The sequence below is a fragment of the Drosophila nasuta genome, chromosome 3, assembly GCF_023558535.2.
Source record: "Drosophila nasuta strain 15112-1781.00 chromosome 3, ASM2355853v1, whole genome shotgun sequence".
Classification (NCBI taxonomy): Eukaryota; Metazoa; Arthropoda; class Insecta; order Diptera; family Drosophilidae; genus Drosophila; species Drosophila nasuta.
Genome location: NC_083457.1, coordinates 213,366 through 234,379, shown reverse-complemented (window position 1 = coordinate 234,379; position 21,014 = coordinate 213,366). Strand labels below are relative to the sequence as shown.

General features: G+C 39.4%; 1 protein-coding gene across 5 annotated transcripts in view; it reads left to right on the top strand.

The window, feature by feature from the left end:
* Nucleotides 1–2,520: 2,520 nt before the first annotated feature.
* The window catches only part of LOC132789265 (uncharacterized), a 56,762-nt gene continuing 38,268 nt past the window's right edge, over nt 2,521–21,014 (top strand). For 4 of the 5 annotated variants that reach the window (XM_060797169.1, XM_060797170.1, XM_060797168.1 and 1 more), the window contains exon 1: nt 2,521–6,189. In XM_060797169.1, coding sequence (XP_060653152.1) covers nt 4,659–6,189 — 1,531 coding nt within the window. In that variant the 5' untranslated portion in view covers nt 2,521–4,658. The remainder of the gene's footprint in view (nt 6,190–21,014) is intronic. The other variant, XM_060797171.1, reaches the window with a different exon arrangement.

Below are 21,014 nucleotides of genomic sequence, written 5' to 3'. Positions count from 1 at the left end.
GCCTAAAAGTTATAATGAGTGGACAGTCAAGGTGTCAAAGCCAAAGACAATGGAAACACACATACACATACACGAAGTCTCTCACGCATAGTCACACACACACACTGAGCCGAACAGCACTCGTACTTGTGTTTACGTCACAAATATGCGTAGGCGTCATCATCGTGCAGCTGCGGCGCACCCATTACCTCTTCCTCGTTCTGTGCTGTCCACTCGCCGAGTTGAGTCGAGTCGAGTCGCTCAGTTGTCTTCGTCGTCGTCGTTGTTGCTGTTGTTGTTGTAGTTGTTGAGCTCGCTCATTGAAAGAGCACAAGAGTCGCCGTAGTTGTCGTGGTCGTCGACGTCGTGGCTGTCGCCAGTCAGGCGGTAATGTCTCCATGCCGTACACTCGATGCTTTCCCCAACTATGGAGCGCTGTTTGTTCAATGAAACTCGTAACTTCGATTTTTTGTTGTTGACGTAGTCGCTGCTGTTGTCGTTGTCGTCGTCGTTGCCGTTGCCGTCGCGTCGGTTTGCCTTAGTGCGCCGACTCTCGTCCGAATCATCTGTTGTTGTCTCCCTGTTGTCACTCCATCCGCCTGCCTGCCATGGCCCAGCCATTGCATTTCGCTTGTGGTAGGACTGTTTATGAGCTGCCACTAGGCTCAGCGCACAGCGCACAGGGCACAGGGCGATGTGCGTTGGGCGGTGGGCGATGTACTCTGGAAGTGGGCGTGAGATTGGGGCTTGGGTTTGGGAGAATTGCTGCGACGCTCAGTACACTCAGCTGTTTGCTGCCTCTTTATTCTAGATGTGTAGAATTTCACTGCTATGGAGAGTTTTGTGCAACAAATTATGTATTGAAGCCGGCTTTTTGTTTAGCTCTCGGAATACTAAATAGTGCAGGATCAAAGCTGTATGGATTTAAATTTTTGTGGAATTTGACAATTAATACTCCACAAATTTAACTTTAAATTATAGTAGTATTGGCATAAAACAATCTCAAATTTTTTATTTTAAAAAGTTTTTAAACAATTTCGAAATTGTTCCTAACTAGTATATGATAATAATTATCATTTTTCTGATAATGACTGTAAATAATATATAAAAATAATATAATAATACGATGAATTTCAGAATAAAAGATGCTTTCAAGATTGAATATTTCTTATAGGTAACTATTTTTATTTTGAAAATTTGGAATAGAAAACCCAAGGACAACAAATTGCCCAGTTCCATAACCATTCACAGAGAGCGATGCTAGCTAAAGCTCATCTGGCATAAAACTATATTATAACTTGTTCGGTATGCTCGTAAAACGTAAAAGCCGCAGACATCGTGACGACAACAGCGAGCCGAGTCGATGGCGACGATGTTGGCAGGCACCTGCCCCAAAACTACTTCAGAAGGCCCTGCCTTCCTCTCAGGCTGATGATTTTTAGATGAGCCACACACACACTTACATACATACTACACATACACAGAATCAGTTTCAGAATCAGAACTAACAGCGATGACGATGATCTTTTGCATAGTATAAGCATAATATATATAACATATATATATATACCATATGTATATGCATGCCCGAGGACTCGTGTTGTTCTCCTTCATTCATGGTAAGCTGGGCATCGTTCTCGGCTCCATTCGGTTCTCACTATGCGATGCCAGCAATTCATGTTCTCATTGCTTAGAGTAGGAAAATGTTTGTGCCTGATGATGATGGTGTTGTTGTGCGTGCTCTTACAACTGTGGCAAATATGTGGGCGTCATCGTTGTTCGAACTCGATGGTCGAAAGCGGAGATTTGTTAGGGGGAAAGCACTTGTATAACTAGACTAAGATATGCAAGATAATTTCTGGTATTTCTTAATGCAGCAGATCTGGTATTGATTGGATAATGTTTACAGATAGCTAACAACTTTTAAATAGAAAATGCATAAATTTTCATTGAGTCAGACTCGACTTGGAATCTTTACATATTGTGGAATTCCTGTGCTCACCACTCATTATATTTTCCTAAAAGGATTTTCCCTTGCAGTGCAAGAACTCCCCAATTTGTTTATGATTAAGACTTAATTTCGGGTTTAACCGCAATGCATTCAATTAGCAAGCTAAACCACAAAACTTGGGAAAATAGGAAAATCCTATTACCAAAGTCCAAGTGCGAAAATTCGAGCGAAGCGCTTTGCCCCTCAACAAGCAAAATTGACATCATATGGGAGATGCCGGCATAATAGGCACATTCGGAACGAAATGTTCTACTCTCGTTTCCGTTTATCTCTCCTTCGCTTTGGCGGCGCTCTCTCGCCTGTTTAGTCTGTCTCTCTCACGCTCTCGCTCTCATTCTCTAGCACTGTCTCTGTTGCTGTTGGTGTCGCTCTATTTGGCAAAAAACTCTACACATGACGCAGCAACGCGTCGCTGTGACTTCGGCATTGCTTTGGAGCTTCGGTTTCAGATTCGGCTACAGCTTCAGCTTTGGCTTTGGCTTGAAAACAAGTGGTTGAGCGTGCGGTGCGCTCAGTATTAAGCGAACAAACGTAAATGTCGTTTCGTGCTCGTTGTCCGTCGACTGAGTAAACGCACAGGAAGCAAGCAGCAGCAGCAGCAACAGCAACAGCAGCAGCAGAGAGCAGCAACAGCCAGAAGCAGCAGTAGACACAGCAGCCAGCGGCCAGGACAACTGAAATTCGAGGCACGGGCAAAACCAAAAAGAACAACAACAACAACGAGTAAAATTGCCCGAAACGAATGCACAACGAACCTCGCACGACGACCACGACCACGATTTCGAACGACGCACACACACATACACAGTCACATATACACACACATGTAGGAGTAGACCGCGACGTGTATGACCATCTATAAAGTTGAAATACGAAACGCCTTGAGGAGAGCAGCATTAACGTCGACGTCGACGTCGCAGCTAGTGACGGCAGCAGCAGCAGCGACCGCGTCAGGCTTCCAAGCAAAAGGCAGACAAACAGGCAAAACCTGCTGAGACGATACGACGAGTCCTTGCTCGTCGGTTCATATGTGCGGAACGTTGAACAGAAACACACTAGAAAAAAGTTTTCACATCAAATAAGACTCCACACACCAAAAATAAAAGATACTACATCAACATCAGCAACCATAACAACAAAACAACAACAACAAACCAGCAAGCAATCAAGTGAAATTCGTTAAAAAATAATAAACATGAAAAATTCAAGTTTTTAAAGTGCAAACTTACTTATTTTCCTTATAAAATCGCCCTTAAGAAAATTCCATACAAATTTTTGAAAATTTTTCAAAAACCAAAAGAGCATTCAAGAAAAAAATGTTGCAAAATTTGTGAAACAAATAATAAGAAAAAGTATTTCAAACCAAAATAAAAGTGCCGCAGCTGAGCGCTGAAAAAGTGCTAACAAGTTCCTTTAAAGAAAAACAAAAAAAGTAAGATATACACATAATTATTAAAAACAACAACAATACCAAGAAATATTGTTATAACTATAAAATATACAAATTATACACAAATTTTCTTTTGCATTTTTATGAACACGGTGTGAACGCTACAAACGAAAAAAAAAAAAAAAAAAAAGAAATAAGAATAAAGCAGAAAAGCGAAGCAAATAAAAAGCAGTGAAATAACTCAACTCTAAGTAACGTAACCCAAGTGCCGTGTTAGCTAAAACTGGTCGTCTGGTCGTCAATATAACATATATGGCATAAAGCATCCAATTTGGCAAAGCAACGAATATAAAAACGGGAAGCTATAAACACAGCAAGCCGCCGGAGATAGATTCTTAGACAGCCGCAAGTGACTTCCGTGCCAGCGCAAGAGAAACGCGACGTGAGATAGAAACAGTTACTGTTACAGTTACGGGGACAGAGACAGAGGCAAGACAGACAAGTGCCGACGGCGGAGATTTCATACTATAAGCTGAACGAAACATACATATTTAAATCTATGCACATGTGTGTAGTGTGTAGCAACTAGTAGCTCCCCCTCTCTCTCTCGCTCTCGCTCTACTTTTATCTCGGCGAGTGTGTGTGCGTGTGTTCCGCCTGTCCGACTGTCTAACGGTCTGCGACTCTGTCGACAAAGGCCAACAAAGTTCAACAAACAATACGGCCTGTTACAGAGGTGGAAGTTGAGGTAGAAGCAGACACTTCAGCCTGAAAGTAGACAATTGATTATTGATTTTGTCTAAAGGCAACTTCATACACACACACACACCTACACTCACACCTACACCCACATTCCCAGCCACATACACACACACTTCTGCACTCAGCACGCATCGAACGAGAGCTTAGCGAAGCGAACGGCGCAAAAGCAACGCGCGCGTTAACTAGAACGGTAACGGTGCAGTGCCAGTGTTGTGCAATGGCAAGCGCTACGTGCGCGCAGTGTTGAGCAGCGAGCATGAAGACATTGAAGACTTACAAACGCTGAAAACGGAAAAAGCACAACAAGAACTAAAAGTGAAAATAAAAACCGAGCAACAACAGCAACGACAACAACAAGTAATCTTTGCTTGCTCCCACTTCTGATCGCTACAACTGTCTCACTCACTCTCTATCTCTCACATCTATCGCTGTCTCATTTCAACCCAGACCATTTAGAGAACAGTCGCCATCATAAGCCGTTTAATTGAGAAAGTGCGCCAAAGCAACAAAAAGAAAATGTTCTTCTCGCTCGCACAGACTTTGGTCTGCGTGCTGCTCATCAACGGCGGCCTCTATGCGCTGCATCTGAGCGGCAATGGCGAGAAGCAAACAAGTCCCGGTCCCGGCTCAAATGGCGGACAGCTAAGCGCCGCTAGTGCCTGGCAACAGCAGCAGCAACATCAGCAGCAGCAACAACAGCAGCAGCACCAAAAACCGTTGCAGCAACAGCAACTGCAACAGCAGCATCAACATGCGGGCGGCGGAGCGCCACCTGGCGGCGGGCCCGGCAGCAACAATCATGGCCACCGATCCGATGCACATCGTTCGGCTGCTGCGGCTGCCTTTGAGGCAACCACAGGTAGACTGAACAAGGAGATTGCGGATATGGCGCAACTGGAACGCGAGCGCCTAATGCTGCTCGGCCTAGCCAAGCAGACGGCCGAGAGTCCTGTGGCGCCCGCTGGTCATCATGGCAGACCGATCATTGCGGGCCGCATACAAATGCAGCCCAGCGAGGATCTCGATGTCGGCGACTATCCGGCCCTGCTGCAGCAGGCGGCGCGTGGCTTTATGTTTGGCAGCGTGCAAAAGCAGCCGCCGCCGCCAATGGCAGCCGATGAGGATTACGAGGAGCTGCGGGAGTTCGGCAGACGTCCCGTGAAGTACGATTACGGCCGGGTGGTGCAGCCGACGGAGCGTGAGCTGGAGGGCGAAGCACAGTATGAGCCATTACATGGCTTTGGTGACTTTGACGACTTCTCCGAGCTGGAATCGATTGCCGAGGAGCCGCATGTGGGCGAGGAAGAGTTGCTGCGCGAGTTGGATGCTTATCAGTATCATGGCTTGGAGGAAGAGCCACTCGCGCTGCCGGAGAATCCGTATCGCACTCTGGAGCAGCTGGAGCATACTGCGCCCGACTCGTTGCAGCAACTGTTCGAGCAGCAGGAGCAACACGATGCCCCACTTAAGGCCAATTCGAGATCCCATGCCAGTGGCAATTACAATATTCGCATGCAGCAGAAGTGGGCCAGGAAGCGGGCGCAGGGGCAGGCTGTAAAACCACAGCAGCAACAGCAACAGCAACAGCAGCCAAATCTGCAGCGCAACATCTTTGGACAACACTTTAAGCAGCAACGCGGTAAACTGGCGCTGGCCAACTCAGAGGCCACGGCCAGCAAGCATCTGAAGGCTTCAACGCGCTCCGGAAGCTTAAGCTCAGGCAAGATTGCTGGCAAGATTGATAACGGCGATGATAACGCCGTTGCAGGCAGTCAACAGCAAAACAAACCGTCGCATGATAAACCAGCATCAGCTGAAGCAACAGCTACTGATGATGCTCAGCAACCGCAACAGCAGCAGCATCAGCAGGAGCAGAATAAGAAGGAATCGGATCAACAATTAATGCATCCCAATCACAAGCGTTCCGGCAGCAGTGCTGGAGGATCACTCGGTGGCTTCACGTCGCCGCAAGTCTCCCACAGCATCGCAAGCCAATTAATGCTGCGCACGCCGCGTGGCCAACGGCAATACGATGTACCACAAATCGGTGAGTTCCATTTTCATATTATTGATATATTATATTGAAAAGAATAATGTAAGGCAGATTGACTCAGATCCGCTTCAATGTTGGTAAAAAGATTCTTTTCTGAAGATATAATTCCGTTTGCAATTATAATCTATTCACACTATTTTGGGTTAATGTGAAATTAACCGATTTGTTAAGTTATGAGGATATAAACGATATACATAATACTTCACTCAATGAGGGGAGTGATTGTATAAGAAAAAACTACTTGTTATATATATTCCAAATATAATTTCATCCATCAACATCATCTCTTCGAATGGTTCTCAGTCCAGAAAACATTTTTAAAGTAATTCCAGAATTTGTACAGAATATCATATTTAAATCAAATAACAGCGATAAACGAACACCCGATATTGCTTGGAATTAATTTCTTATTTATCCTTCAAAGTAGATTCACTTGTATTCCCATAATGTTTATCGAATGCTTATCGTTTTTAATGTTTATCAAAATTTAATTAACTTTATATCTGTATATAGAAATCTGAAGAAGTGCACTTTTAAAAAAATCGTATTGATTTATCAAACCTTGTTCAATTTCGAAGTTTTTGAGTAATGCGATTAATTTAGTGAAAGAATCTGATTCTCTACCCGTTTTAGTTTTCAGTTAGTAGCACGTTTGAAAAGAAATTTAAGAATTTTAGAGGGAACTATTGTTGATAAATAGATAATGATACATTTCAATACAATCTAAGCATAAATTAGGATATACTAATACCTCGTTTGTATTGAACACAGACTTAACATAGTATATAAGAAAAATTGATTCTTAACCAAATTCAAAAACATTCAATTCACATATTTATATTTATGGTAATTTAATTTCATTGATTATCTTGGTCACTTTTGTCATTAGAAAACTGACAGTCAAGTCACATTATTTAGTTTCACTTTGAGTTATAAACTCATTATTCTTATCAATATCAATAGATCAGGAATATATGTTATTTTTTGTACATTAATTGTTACTAAACAATTATCTGATAATGGAAAACAAGTATAATCTAGAAAGTTTTTACAAGTTTATCTAATAATATTCATATGCATTGCTTTTCCCACCATAATATCGTATTCGTTTCATACTATATGTGTCTAGTGCCTATATTCCAGTTGGTTTTCATCATTTATTGTGTGCTGTGAGTATCTCCACTTGACCCTGACGTGTTTACGTACTTCGCTTACAATTCTCTTGATTCAGTTATTAGTTATGAGTATGACTTGTTTTTATTTTGGGTCGAGCCCATTCCGTTGACCCCCGCCCCACAAAAGGATAGATACACTAATCGCTCTATTTGCGCTCTATTTTTGTTCCAACATTTATATCATCGCTTTGTTTTGTTTTGTTCTGTCGCTCTGTCTCTCTCTATCTCTTTCTCTCTCACTCACTCTTTGCTATTCACGTACTCGGATATGATTGCTGCCAGAACGAATGTACTATATTTGGATAGCTCACGGAACTGTCTGGCGCTTGCATAATTCATAGTTCAGAGACTTCAGACTTTCTGTTGTCGAGTGTGTATGTAGGGGAAACGTGGGGAAGGGAAGTGTGTAACGGACATTGGACGAGTTTGGGTTACAATTGCAGTGCGTTGGCGTCATGCGTCTGGAATTTAATCCTTTTAGCCATAGACTGTGTGCGTGGCCGTCGGGTTATCAATCAACAATCATCTATCATTAAATAGATTGTCAGTAAATCATTTGTCAACACAACTGGAAAAAGTTGCGGATCGAATCGCGAATATTTGAGAAATTCTACCCTTATAATTTGCTACAACTATTTGGCTATTTTTGGATGAGGTGGTCTGAAGTGGATTGAGGTGGGTGGAAGGAATGTGAAACGTCCAACTTTTCGGCCATTGCATTTAGCAAATTAGTCGCATTGTCTGTGAACCATTTTGCCCAATTTTCATTGTGCTCGAGTACAATTCACCGACTCTTTACTTTGGTCTGCTAACTTTGTCCTATCCAGAGTCAGAGTCTGTTAATCACTTTGGTTGGCTGGCTTGTTGGCGTTTCAGCCTTTGCTAAATTACTTTATAACAAGTTTTGATGGTCGCCATGAATACAGAATGTTATTCAAGTTAACTAGAAGTGGAAGTGGAACTGAAATTGAGAATTGGGGATGTGCAACTTGGCAACTCTAAATCTCCCACTTCATCTGCGCCATGTAATCAATTTTAATTTTTAATTATCACTTTCAAGTTTAATGACATAATTTATATGGCCATGAGCTAAATGCCAAGCTATTGTCTCAGCCTCAATCTCAAACTCGACGCAATTGAGCAGAGGTGTAGGGAGTGTCATTGAACTAATTAAAATGAGCTGAATTTTCAACAATTTTTCGTTGGTTTTCATTGCTGGGCGGTGCGATGTATTTATAATGAATTGGTAAAGTGTTGGACATCTAACACATCGTTTACACGTATAATTAAATATTCATCATTCGAACTATATAATTATAATAATAGTAGTACTTTAAGCTTTGATTGCTTTTTAATATAGTTTTGTCATTTCGGAATTTTATTAGTAGTAATGTAATTTCGATATATATTTGATACAAATTCAATCTTATTTTATTTGTATCAATTTAAACCATTTTTACAAAATTTTTTTATTAATAATTCAGTATTCAAAAATAGTTGCAGCTAATATTAGGTGGATTTGGATTTGACTGTGACAAACCCGTTTTCTACATGTTCAATAACAGCAAAACTTTGCTGTATATCGTAAAAATACTAAAATATATCGAAAGCTTTATCTGGTTTATTGATATTCTATTACATCCAAAATATACCATAGTGTGAAATATATTTATGGAATAATTTGTACACTATGGTATATTTCCAATGTAGTGGTATATCGATACAAATCAAAATATTCCTGGAATAATTTGTACTGTTGTCTTGTATTCCGAATATACCAGAATGTAGGAGTATATCGATATACAAGATATAAACAGATTGTCAGTCAATTACAGCTGGAACCGTTTTTTGCGGTATAAAATATTTTCCACTTAAAATAACTTAATTGTTTAGCCTTCTGCCCATTACATAAGTTTCTTCCTCTGTGTGGCGAGTATAAGGACCTGCTGTTCAATAAGTTTCCAATTTCATTTGAATTTAATTGATATTAATAAGTTACTTCCATTGTAAACTGACAGTATAAAAGCCTTTGGAAATTGAAGCAACCAATCGAATTTGATTAAAACTGTTCGCAGACACCTTTGCCAAGCGCAACAGGAAAAATAAATAAGCAAAAACGATTGTAAACTTTATTTAAATGGCGTTTCATTATGCCAAAAATGGAATGCGAATGCGAAAGGAAACTCTGGTTCGTTATGGAAGAACGCAAATTCAATAAGACAATCAATGAATTTTCATTTTATGCGCATGTTTGCGCAATTTCTTCCTCTCGTTATTATTGCTTTGTTGTTGTTGTGTTGTTGTAGTTACGCCAATTGTCACTGGGTGCTTTTCATTGGAATTTTCTTCGCTTCGTGTACGCACAATGTGTGGAGGGCGTGTTGTGAGTGAGGAAGGCGAGAGAGAAAACCTTGACAGCACTCCGCCCGACCCACATTACAATTGGACTGCGCTGTGCTTATTTGAATATATTCTAAGTGTGTGTGTGTGTGTGTGTGTGTGTGTGTGTGAGGCAAGCAACATGTGTGTTCTGTGCCCTATTGACGACGCAATAACGTCATCAACTGTCATCGGGTGTCGAGCGGCGGCGTTTCACACTTTGCACTAGTTAGAAAAATTACAATTGTTATTTCAAGTGTTTACATTGAAATTGATCACACACACACACGCGCGTATACACACACATATAGTCGGACATGTGGCATGTCTGACGCCTGTCATTGCGGTGAGAACTCAGCTGCAGGAGTCCTGTGTGTGTGTCCTGTGGGTGTCCTGCGTTGACCAAAGCCACTAGCTACCGTGTGACTGTGTGAGTGTGGGAAATTGCCTGCAACAAAGACAGCTTCCTCATTGTCGCATTATCCTTTTCCATGGAAAACTCTGCGGCATTCATTTGATGGCCGCGTTTTCTTTTTATATATAATTTCACCACTTACACTTACACGCACTCTCTCACACACACACATCAGCAATTTATGATCCTTGGTGTGTGCATGCGACGTGTGTTTTTCCCACTAATTTAGTAACTACACCCCGGGGGGTTCATTCTACTTCTGCTGCTGTTGCTGCTGACGACCATCAGAACGAAGCTGTTGCCGGACAGGCCACAGACCCAACACAACAGAACACTCATTTATATGGCCGTAGTTTGACATGTCCTTGCTGAGTGTGTGTGTGTGTCCGCGCACGCCTTTGGTTTTCACTTTTGTTGATTTAATTTGTAATTCGAGTAACAACTTCGAGTGGGCACTGCGCGCTCATCTACTTGCCATTGTCCTGGGACGCGCCTTCGTCTTCGCCTTCGCTTGTCTTTCAAATATTACGCAAATTAGTTGGAATGTTATTGGAGCTCTCTCTCCCCGTGTTTGTATGTGTGTGTGTGTGAGATAGGTTTGCGGTATCCTTTCATGTGCGTGGGCTGCTGCAGCCGCGCTGTCTGTGCGCTACGGAAAATTTCTCAAGACGACAGCAATCCAGGACAACGACGACAGGCTGTCTGCAGAATAGGTTACGTTCTGATGTTATTATGTATCTGTATTGATGTGTGCGCTACAATGTCTCAATAATCAGGCATTGATACGCAAAGTCAGGGATTCAATGCGCTTGACTCGCTTCGCATATCAGACAGATGACATTGCTTTGATTTATGGAAATACATGCATTTGATTTGTAAATAGCAGCTATAATATGGCTTAAACGCATTCTATATTTAATTCTTTCTTCAAGGGATTTTTAAAGTATATCGTACTAAGTAATGTGGAGTATTTGTTTGTTCTTAAGCAACTAAGTAAAAATATTTCATAACGTTTACACAGATTGTGGATTCGCTAAATATCAAATTGGAATAGTTTGCAGCAATTAAGTAATAATAGAAGATACAAGTAATAATAATAATAATAATAATAATAATAATAATAATAATAATAATAATAATAATAATAATAATAATAATAATAATAATAATAATAATAATAATAATAATAATAATAATAATAATAATAATAATAATAATAATAATAATAATAATAATAATAATAATAATAATAATAATAATAATAATAATAATAATAATAATAATAATAATAATAATAATAATAATAATAATAATAATAATAATATAATACAATATTGGTAACCGAAGCTATTAAGACCCTGCTTCTCAACTTTGCGAAAAGCTATTCGAATTTAATAATAACATATGTATAATAAATTTCTCATATTACAACAAATATTTAATATTCCAATTCTTGCTTCACCTTTTGTTGAATTACTTATTTTTAAATATTATGAATCATACTATACAAAAGAAAAATAAAAGATATACTTTAAAAATTACTGAAGTAACTCGAAGACTAAGTGTCCTTGCATTTCCATTTTTGGGCCTGTTCTTTGCTGCCATGACCCACAAAAAAATGTATAAGTACATACTCGTATGCATATTTTATTTCCAATTTCAATACATGCCCATTTTTTGGCGTTTCTGTAGGGACTATAATAACTTGCTTGTTGTTGTTGATTTGTGCGTTGTCCAACAAAGGGCACATTTGACATTTGCTCAGCGGTTCAGAACATGAAACAGTTCCTCCTTTCTTTTTTTTTTGTTACTTGCAAGGTCGCAAATGGCCCACACATAAAATGACAGAATGCTCATTTCTCGGCCTGTCATTGTTGGCTGCTATTTTATTGTAGTAGTTGTTCGTATTCCTTCTTGAGTTGGTGTGTGTGAGTGTGTGTGTATGTGTGTGTGTGTGTGTGTGTGTGTGTGTATCTTGGTGGCCGCATGTCCTGGCGAGTGCGCCTAAGGACGCGTTTTGCCTGCGGCAGTTCCAGTTAATTAGCCGCAACTCAATTTGCATAAGCAAATGCGGGGCGTTTGCATTTGGGTGAAAGTAAATGAACTGTAAGCGACGGCATCGCCCACGTCACACGCCCACAAAGAGAATGTGCTTGTCTGTCTGTCCGTCCGTTAGTCCGTCTGGCTGTCAGTCTCTGGCTGTGTGAGTGCGAATGAGTGCGGCTCTGTGTGTGACAGAATGCTTTGCGAACAAATTTGTTAATGAACAAGTCAAAAGAAACAATGTTCAATGCGATGCGAGTATTCACGACTCTGAGATACTCTTTGCATCCAGAATAGAGATTTAGCTGTGTTTTTGTGAGCACTTCTTCTCTTAGCTGCTGCTGTTAGTGAATAGTGGAATACCAAAAATAAACGGACAGCGTGTAAAAATGAGACACACACACTAGCATAGATTGCACGTACAAATCAATAAACAATGACATCATCATCAGAATGGCAGCATCCGCCTGACAGATTTTAAAGCATACTCTCGGGCGCCCGGTCGCTTGCATATATAATTAAGGCAACAACGACAACGACAACGTCGACGACGACGACTGCGACGACGATGGCGAAGCAGAGAGAAAATATTTACATTAGCGTAAGCACAGGGCAAAATAGAGACAGCGAGAGAGAGAGAGAGTGAGGGAGAGAGGGAAGAGTTGTCACACAGCCATTGAGCAGGCCAATTGTATGAGAGTAGATGAGTGTGCTAGTGTGTGTGTGTTGGTGTGCCATTCAGCCAGTTTGACGACAGCAGAGGCAGCAGCCAAAGCTGGCTACCAATTTATACATTCTTTTCTTTCTTTATTTTTTTTTTTGGTCAGCGCTTGCGTCACAGAAGCAAAAGCGTCTAGGAAACGAGTGATATATATCAAAGTGGCAGATGCGCTCGTTATGTGTGCGAGTATGTGTGTGTGAGTGTGCTGCTTAGTTTTGCTTTTAATGTGCGAGACTGGGATTTCATGTAGTTGATGTTGTTGTTAAAGGATTGCGAGAGTTGATAAACAAATGTCTAATGCATATAAATGAGATTGTGCTTATGATGAACTCAATTAAGTCTCTTCTAGAGAGAAAGAGAGAGAGAGAGTCGAGATGCGAATAATAAGGCACAAGAGACCAATAAACAATCGAATAAATGCGATATAGTGTGTATAACTAGACTACTAGATATACTACTCGCCAAAGACTCTTAGTCATCCGAATATTGTGCGCAAATAAATGTGGCTGAGTAATTGTCTATGTCTGTGTATGAGTAAGCACAACGCTCTCGCTCTCTCTCACTCTCTCTTTTAATTTCTATCTCTTTCTTGAGCGCGCGATATACATGTGTGAGTTTTTTAGTCAATGAAGCGTCAAGGACTTTTGCTTTGATATATTTGCTGGAGATCCACACAAGTAACGAGGCTACCACCACCTCAAAGATGATGCAATGCGAGGTAAACTCACACACTCACACACTCGCACACACACACACACATGCACAAAGAAAGTAAGCATAGCATACTTTTAGGCCACAGACGTGCCACAGTATGTGTGTGTAGTTGACTCAACGTCGTGCTTAATGAGTTGTGAGCTGACGCGGAATTTATGAATGAACTGCGCCTGCTGTCAGAGATGGCAAGCGTAAGCGAGTGAAATAGCAACAGCAGTGAAAGAGTAAGAGAAATAGCAAGAGGAAGAGAAAGAGAAAGAGAAAGAGGGCTGCTACTTGTCTGAGTTCAAGTCACTTCATCATGGACCACACTCATCACCCAACATTCAACTCCCACTTCGCTCGTCTTCATCTTTTGCTCTATCCCTCTTTCGCTGTCGCTGGGTGGCATTGTTTTAGCTCAAAGTGCGCGTAAAATTAGCTAAGTAGCATGAATTTTGCATATATTTTTGTGCTGAGCTAATATTACACAAGCAACACAGCAACGGCAACAATACGCACTGGAAATACACACATAAATAATGGGTTATTTATTGGCTGAGTGTTTGCGCTGCTCTGCTCAGGAGGAGCAGGAGTAGGTCTCTCCCATGGTAATTGGCATGCAAAGTAAGCTCTGAACCGTCTGACTTATGGCTTGATAAATGACTTGTCCCAGCATACTTTTGGGTCACTTCTCTACTTCTCTAGTGCACACACTAATTGAGCTCGAAAACATTTGGGACTGGATCAAAGTGACTTCCGCTCGAGGTACATTTTTAGCTCAGCTTGCCCCAAAACGTGTGTTTCAAAAGTTACTAAATTCCAAATTGAAACTCTACTCGTGCTCTTTAAATGTAAATAAATAATTCTGTCAGTATACGTTTCCCACAATTCGATGTTAAATGTAAACAAGTGTGTGCTAAAATAAATTAAATTATTTATGGTTGAAAGACATTGCTGGGTTTCCAATGCGAATTTCACAGCTAAAGATGAATTTTAAAGTCAAATTGAATTATGCTTTTGATGTCATTAAATATCAAATGCGATTGGTTTCAATTGAATGACAGTTTGTCGGAAAGTTACAAATATAAATTAATGAAAAATCAAAAAAGAAAAGTCTTAAAGTTCTTCAATGAATTTTGCTAACAGAAAAAATAAAGATTTGTGCTTTTCAACTGTCGCCAACTGAGCATGAAGCTGCTGCAAAAGTTTCAAATTTTATTTGTCAAAATTTGTTTTCATTTGTTTGCATCATAAATTGATTGCATTTGATTTCGAAGCTAACCGGATCGATAGTGAAATTTCGTAAAAATAAAGAAAAAGATAGAAAGATACAGTCGCCATTTTGAATAAAAGCAAAACATTGCGGTTATTTCTTAAATATACCAATTTAATGTAAAGCAAAAATACTTAAATATTCCAAGTGCTATGTTTTCGGTATATTGATATATATCTACATTCAAAATATACCATAGAGTGTGAAATATACCGAATTATAAGTCGAAGCAAAAGGATTTCTTAAGTACCTTTTACAATTTGTATCGCATACAATTATATCGATTATAATTCAAAAACTAAGCATTGCAGTGATAATCTAGATGATGCATGAAATGAATCACAATTTAGAGGGAAACCCATTCCGAAATTAGTTTCATGATTTTTGGCGCCCATTACAAGTAATTGGGCAATGGCGTGACATAAGCCTCATAGCTCAATTTAATTAAAGATATTTATTTGCATATTTGTTTCGGTGATTTAATTGAGTTGCACACACACAACTTGGCTCGCCTTGTTCACGTATTTAATATGACGTCCACACACACACAGACACATAGATACACGTCCATATACACGTGTCGCGACGCAAGCACAACAACAGTGAGAGCAAACAGAAAATAAACAAACACCAATAATAACAATAACAAAGGGGAAAGTTCTGCGTAGGCGCCCACGCGCCATTTCGAATTGAATGAACGAGACAAAGAACAGTCAATAAGAGTATAAAAAACAAATTTATGCTCACTATTATTTTATTATTTACGCTTTTAATAATCAAGTCAGTGTCAGAATTGTTCTTCTAACTCCGCCGTATGTGTTTAGTGAATTTCAATAACACATGCTCATAAATCAAATAATGAAGAAATCTGAATGAAAGCACTATAGGAAATTTGACCACTTTCTCTGGCCAAAAGTCATTTTTTGAAAATTGGCAGATTGAACTAATTTTAGGTGCAATGTGTTCACAATAGATCATTCATCAATGTTGCATACCAGAATTTTCGATAGATGGCGCCACTCAAGAAATATCAGCTGATAAACACAGCTGTGTGAATGGCAGTTCACGTGTTTTTGCATATTGCATTTTTCTTGCAATTTTCCAATTGTCAATAATGAAAAATTAAAGCACATTGTTCAAATTTTTGAAATGAGTTGTATCCACAGTGGTTTGTATTATGTGTTTGTGCTTGTGAAATGTGTAAAAAAATTCGTGTTGTCCCCTGAATAGATTAAAATTGTTAATGGATATTTTTGATGGAGTCTCATTTTTCGAAAGCTGTGAAAAGTGACTGCACCAGATTGCCTCGATGAAATGTTTTCTATGATGTAGAGTATTTCATTCTTGTTCAAATGAGAGTAATTAAAGAGATCACAAATAACCACAAATCCCTTAAATTTTAATTTTTAGAACGTAATCTTACTGCAAAAATTTAGAGTTTTAGGTTAAATGAAAATTAATGTCGAGAAAAAAAAAACAAAATTGATTTTTTTTGTTTACTCTTATATATAGTATGTGATATAAGTAGGAAAAAAGTGATTTTACAACCAAAAAAAAAATGAAAAATCTAAAAAAACAAATTGCATGAAATTTTTTTTGTAATTTTTATTAAATTACAACGTGCCACGCCCACTAATGTTACAAAATATATAAAATAATTATTATAGAAACATTTCTTGTATATTAAAATAGTATTTTAAACATTTGCGCAAAATTACTTAAATTTAAAAAAAAGGTGCCACACCCATTTTTTTTTTAATTTCAATAGATAATGGTTGTCTTAACCTAATGCAAAAAACCGATTTGAATTATCTTGCTCCGTTCTTGAGATATTAATTTTGGCCAGAGAAAGTGGTCAAATTTCCTATAGTGGAAAGGTTCGATTTAGAGGTACCCTACAAAGTATTATGAAATTCAGCTCAAAGTTGAAACAATTTATCTGAGATATACTTGAAACGATTGATTCTTAAAATATATCTTGAATCTAAGATAAATAAAATGCAGTAATTTTATTACTTAAATATGCAATAAAAATGATTTCACATGGTTAAGCCTTTAAAATGCATATTGAATACATAAAATCCATGAAAATCATTTTCATTTGAATGGAAAAAGAAATCCGCTCTATTAAAAATGTCTGATGGGCACACTCAGCAGTTGAGCTTGTCCTTGAACCTGCTGCTGCTGGGCATAAATATAAAAAAAACAAAAAAAAAAAAATCGAAACGAAAGTATGAGTATCAACGAGGAATATTTATTGGTTAGCACCCAAAAACAGTTTTGTGGATAGAAATCTAGGCGCTGACAGGGCTCAAGTACGCATACACAGCACAGCAATGGCATATGGTTTCTAGTTCAGCTTTTATTTCAGATTGGAGTTTTTTTCCCTTTTTTTCTTGGGATGGCGTTGTGCGTCATGTGCTATGAAAATCAAACGCAATAAAAATCATAGACATAGTTAAATGCGATATACTCCGAATAGTTTTTTTTCATTCGTTTTTTCTGAGTGCCTAGGTTCGTTCCCAATGCGAACTCAATGCCAACGGATGCGAATGGAGCGGAAGTCAAAACTGGAGCAGGCAAACGAAGCATGATGATGTGAGAGTGTGTATTTTTAGCTGGCACTGTGGCTGAGTGCAGAGCCATGCTAATGCAAATTATAGCCTATTTAAGCTGACAGCACACACACTGCCTGCTTGCTGCATAGAAACAGACGGAATAAGAAGCGAAACGAAGCGAAAAGAGAAGAGAAGAGAAGCAAAAAAACTAAAGCCTACTTTAAGGCGCACACACTTCAGCTTGTCGCAGAGAAACTAAAATGCAAAGTGCATTGAAGTGCCCGTCTCGCAGAGTTGCAAAAGTGAATGGGTCGGCTTAAGTTTGAGATTGGGATGAGCTGGGTTGGGTTGACTACTTAAAGGCTTCCGCCATGGCGCTTGTACTCGCTTTCGCAGCAGCAGCGGCGCATAATGAGGCTAACATGCGCCTAGCTGCATGCATAATTCAGCAGACAACTGAAATTGTAGCATAGCACATTCTATGTCGGTTGTGCTTTTCTTACGCCAACACGCTCTGCTGACCTTTTACTTTGCCATATCTAAATATAATCGAGCAAAAGAAAAACTCCCGTTTTTTGTGTAGCATCATTCTCTCGCAATAAGCAAATGGTTTCGGCCAGCATTCATACTCACTCACTTATATTTTAATTTAAAAGCAATTTACATATTTGCAATGCGGAAGCAAAAACTTTCCCATCTCATCCTCTTTCACTTCAACTGGCTGCCCATTTATCAAGTGGCTGCAAAATTATTTCCCCCTCTATGAATTTCCATGTACAAATATGCGTTAGCCTGTTGGCAATTGGAAGGCTTTCGATCAATCATTTGGTTTTTTCCCTGCTATCATTTTACCTAAGCATATTTCGCTGGCCTTTCGATAAAATTTACTACATTTGGATGCAGCACAAAGCAAATAAATTCTCTTCAATTATCAAGTCAATTAGGAAGCCAAAGAGAGGCATTTACTATTTCTAAAGGCTGTCCAAATCGTGTTGTGATGCATAACACGATACTTGTGGAGAGAAGTACACTCAGCTGCATACGTCTAATGCGGTGGTTAACCACTTCAAGTTGAGAGACACAGACCAAATAGAGGAAAATGCTGAAAATGTTTTCTTCACCGACTTTGCCAACACTTGTTGCCAGAGGCAGAAACAGCAACAACAACAGAAACAAGCCGCAGCCCTTGAGCAGACAGCAAACAGAGTGAGAGAGAGAGAGAAAGAGCCACACCTAACCAGTCAAGCAAACCAAGCAGCTAAGCTAAGCGTCGAGGTGCCTAAATAAACACACACAATACAAATACTCACAGACATACAATGAGCGACACATAACCACAAATAAGGAAGAGAGATAGGGAGGGGAAGAGAGTAGGTGGTAGTTTGTAGCAGCTGCTTTGGCGCTCTTATCTGGCTAATGCAGTAACAATGCCGAAATAAAGTGAAAATGAGAAAATGGCAAAATTACGCATACGCCAGAGTGGTTCCAATCAGGCTAAGCTACCAACGAAGCGCACAAATTAAATTGACCTTTTCAGCAAATGCCGCTCGCCAGCTGCACTCGAAATTGAGCTCTGCTGCAATAACGCAAATCGTGTGACTTTTTCATACCATGTAAGCGTGTTATTTTTGTTAGAGGGTTCAGAGGGTATCTCGAAGTCAAGCATTGCCCAGGCATTGCGATGTTCGCTTGTCTTTCTGCTATAACACTTTTGTTGGACTTGACTAACGAGCCGATTGTATGGCAACATGTACTGACCATGCCACCGAAACGTTTCGACTCAAATAAATCCGATTCGAGGCGAAAACCAAAACCACACAAAAAAAAAAAAAAGAAAAACTGTAACCACATTGTCTGCCTCGCCAATGTGGTTTTGGCTTAATGCTGGCAAATAAATGTCAAGGTACGAGTATGTCAATGGTTGATTTTGTTGTTGTTGCCGTTGCCGTTGTCCCTTTCTTTCCTTTCCTTCCCTTTCCTTATTCGTTGTCGCTTCTGTCATTGTGCGATTTACTTTAGTTGAAACTGACAGCTGGTTTTGCAATTAAATAAGATTTATGTCGATGCAGCTGCCGCGCTATTTCGCCAGGGCTTAATTCCACATATATTATAGATTTACCTTGTGTTTTTCATTAATATGCCAGCAACTGTCCACAAATGACCTTACCTGTCAATGCGTAAACTCAGTCTATTTTTATCATTGCCTAAATAAGCTATTTTCTAAGCCAATCGAATAATCAAACTGCTGACTTTCCTTTTTCTTTACAATGAAGAAAATTTTGGCATCTCCTTGGGATATGTTTATTCGTGTTGATTTGATATTTCAATTCAATCAGGTTGGGAATTAAATTTCTTCAAAATATACGTATTTCATTTTAATTGTAGCTGAATGATTTGCATCGCTCATAATAATGTTATTTAATTCATTAAAAGTAGGCAGTGCTAAGATTTTTTTATAGAGGATGTGCTGACAGACCAGTAAATAAGCTTATCACTTGGTTGGAATGTGAGAAGTTTGGGTGACCATTCAGAATCTGATACTATATTTTGCATTTGCTAATAGGATTTCATAAAAATTAAATTTGTTCTAGTCAAATTCCCCAATTGTGTATATAGTAGGGAGGAGTAGTAAGTTGTAAATGGCAAGTTATCGCTAGCTTTTGTTATTTGCATTCGTGTGTAAATATAAATGTTTGATTATATGATTGTCTTTACTAATATTTCATATAAGTTATCCCGTTAGTGTGTAATATTTGCACATCTTGCTTCTCGTTATCGTCACGATCGATAGTCGTGCGTTCCTTAATCGATAGGCCTCCCGCTACTATAATCGATAGAACACTCGCTCGGCGTTGCCAGATCCGTTCCCACATATATTTCGAAATAGCGCCTAAAGCTATGCAACAATTTCCATACAAGTATAATAAACCGAAAGATGGACAAACAACACACGTGAAGCAATTGCGAATAAATGGTATAGAATTGACAGTTCGGTCTTTAACCTGATGAAAGTATTTGCAGTCTGGAACGGGGCTTAGTATTGTGGGTACACAGACTTTCTGACACTACTGTCCAGGCCTGACAGCACGCGTAATGAGGTCACTGAAATGGGTGTGCGACCCAGACAAGAAGACGAGCTGCTTACATAGCCGTAATTCAATTTGCGCAACATTTGGCAAATAATTGATGGCCTGGCAATTGTCAATTCGCCTCACTCGACTCTTCGGTCATAACTTTGTCTGGTTTCGCAATTGCATTGTCCGAAAATCTAGTTTTTTTATTTTTATTCGGCTTTATGCATTTTGTGCGCAGTTCTTATTTGCAATTGTTTTCTAATCAAAGAAAGGAAAAAATAACTGACCAAAGCAAACACAAGGGCCAAACACTTGAGCCACTGCGTAAGCCATAAACAAACAGCTACAGCAAAAGGCATGGAAATGGGTATGGAAATGACAACAATGCAAAGCTTGCCGCCAGTTTCAGAATAACAAAAGGCCCCGCACATTTGTTCGTGAATGAATTCCTTCTCTTTCCTTTTCTCTCTTTACTCCCCTCTCTC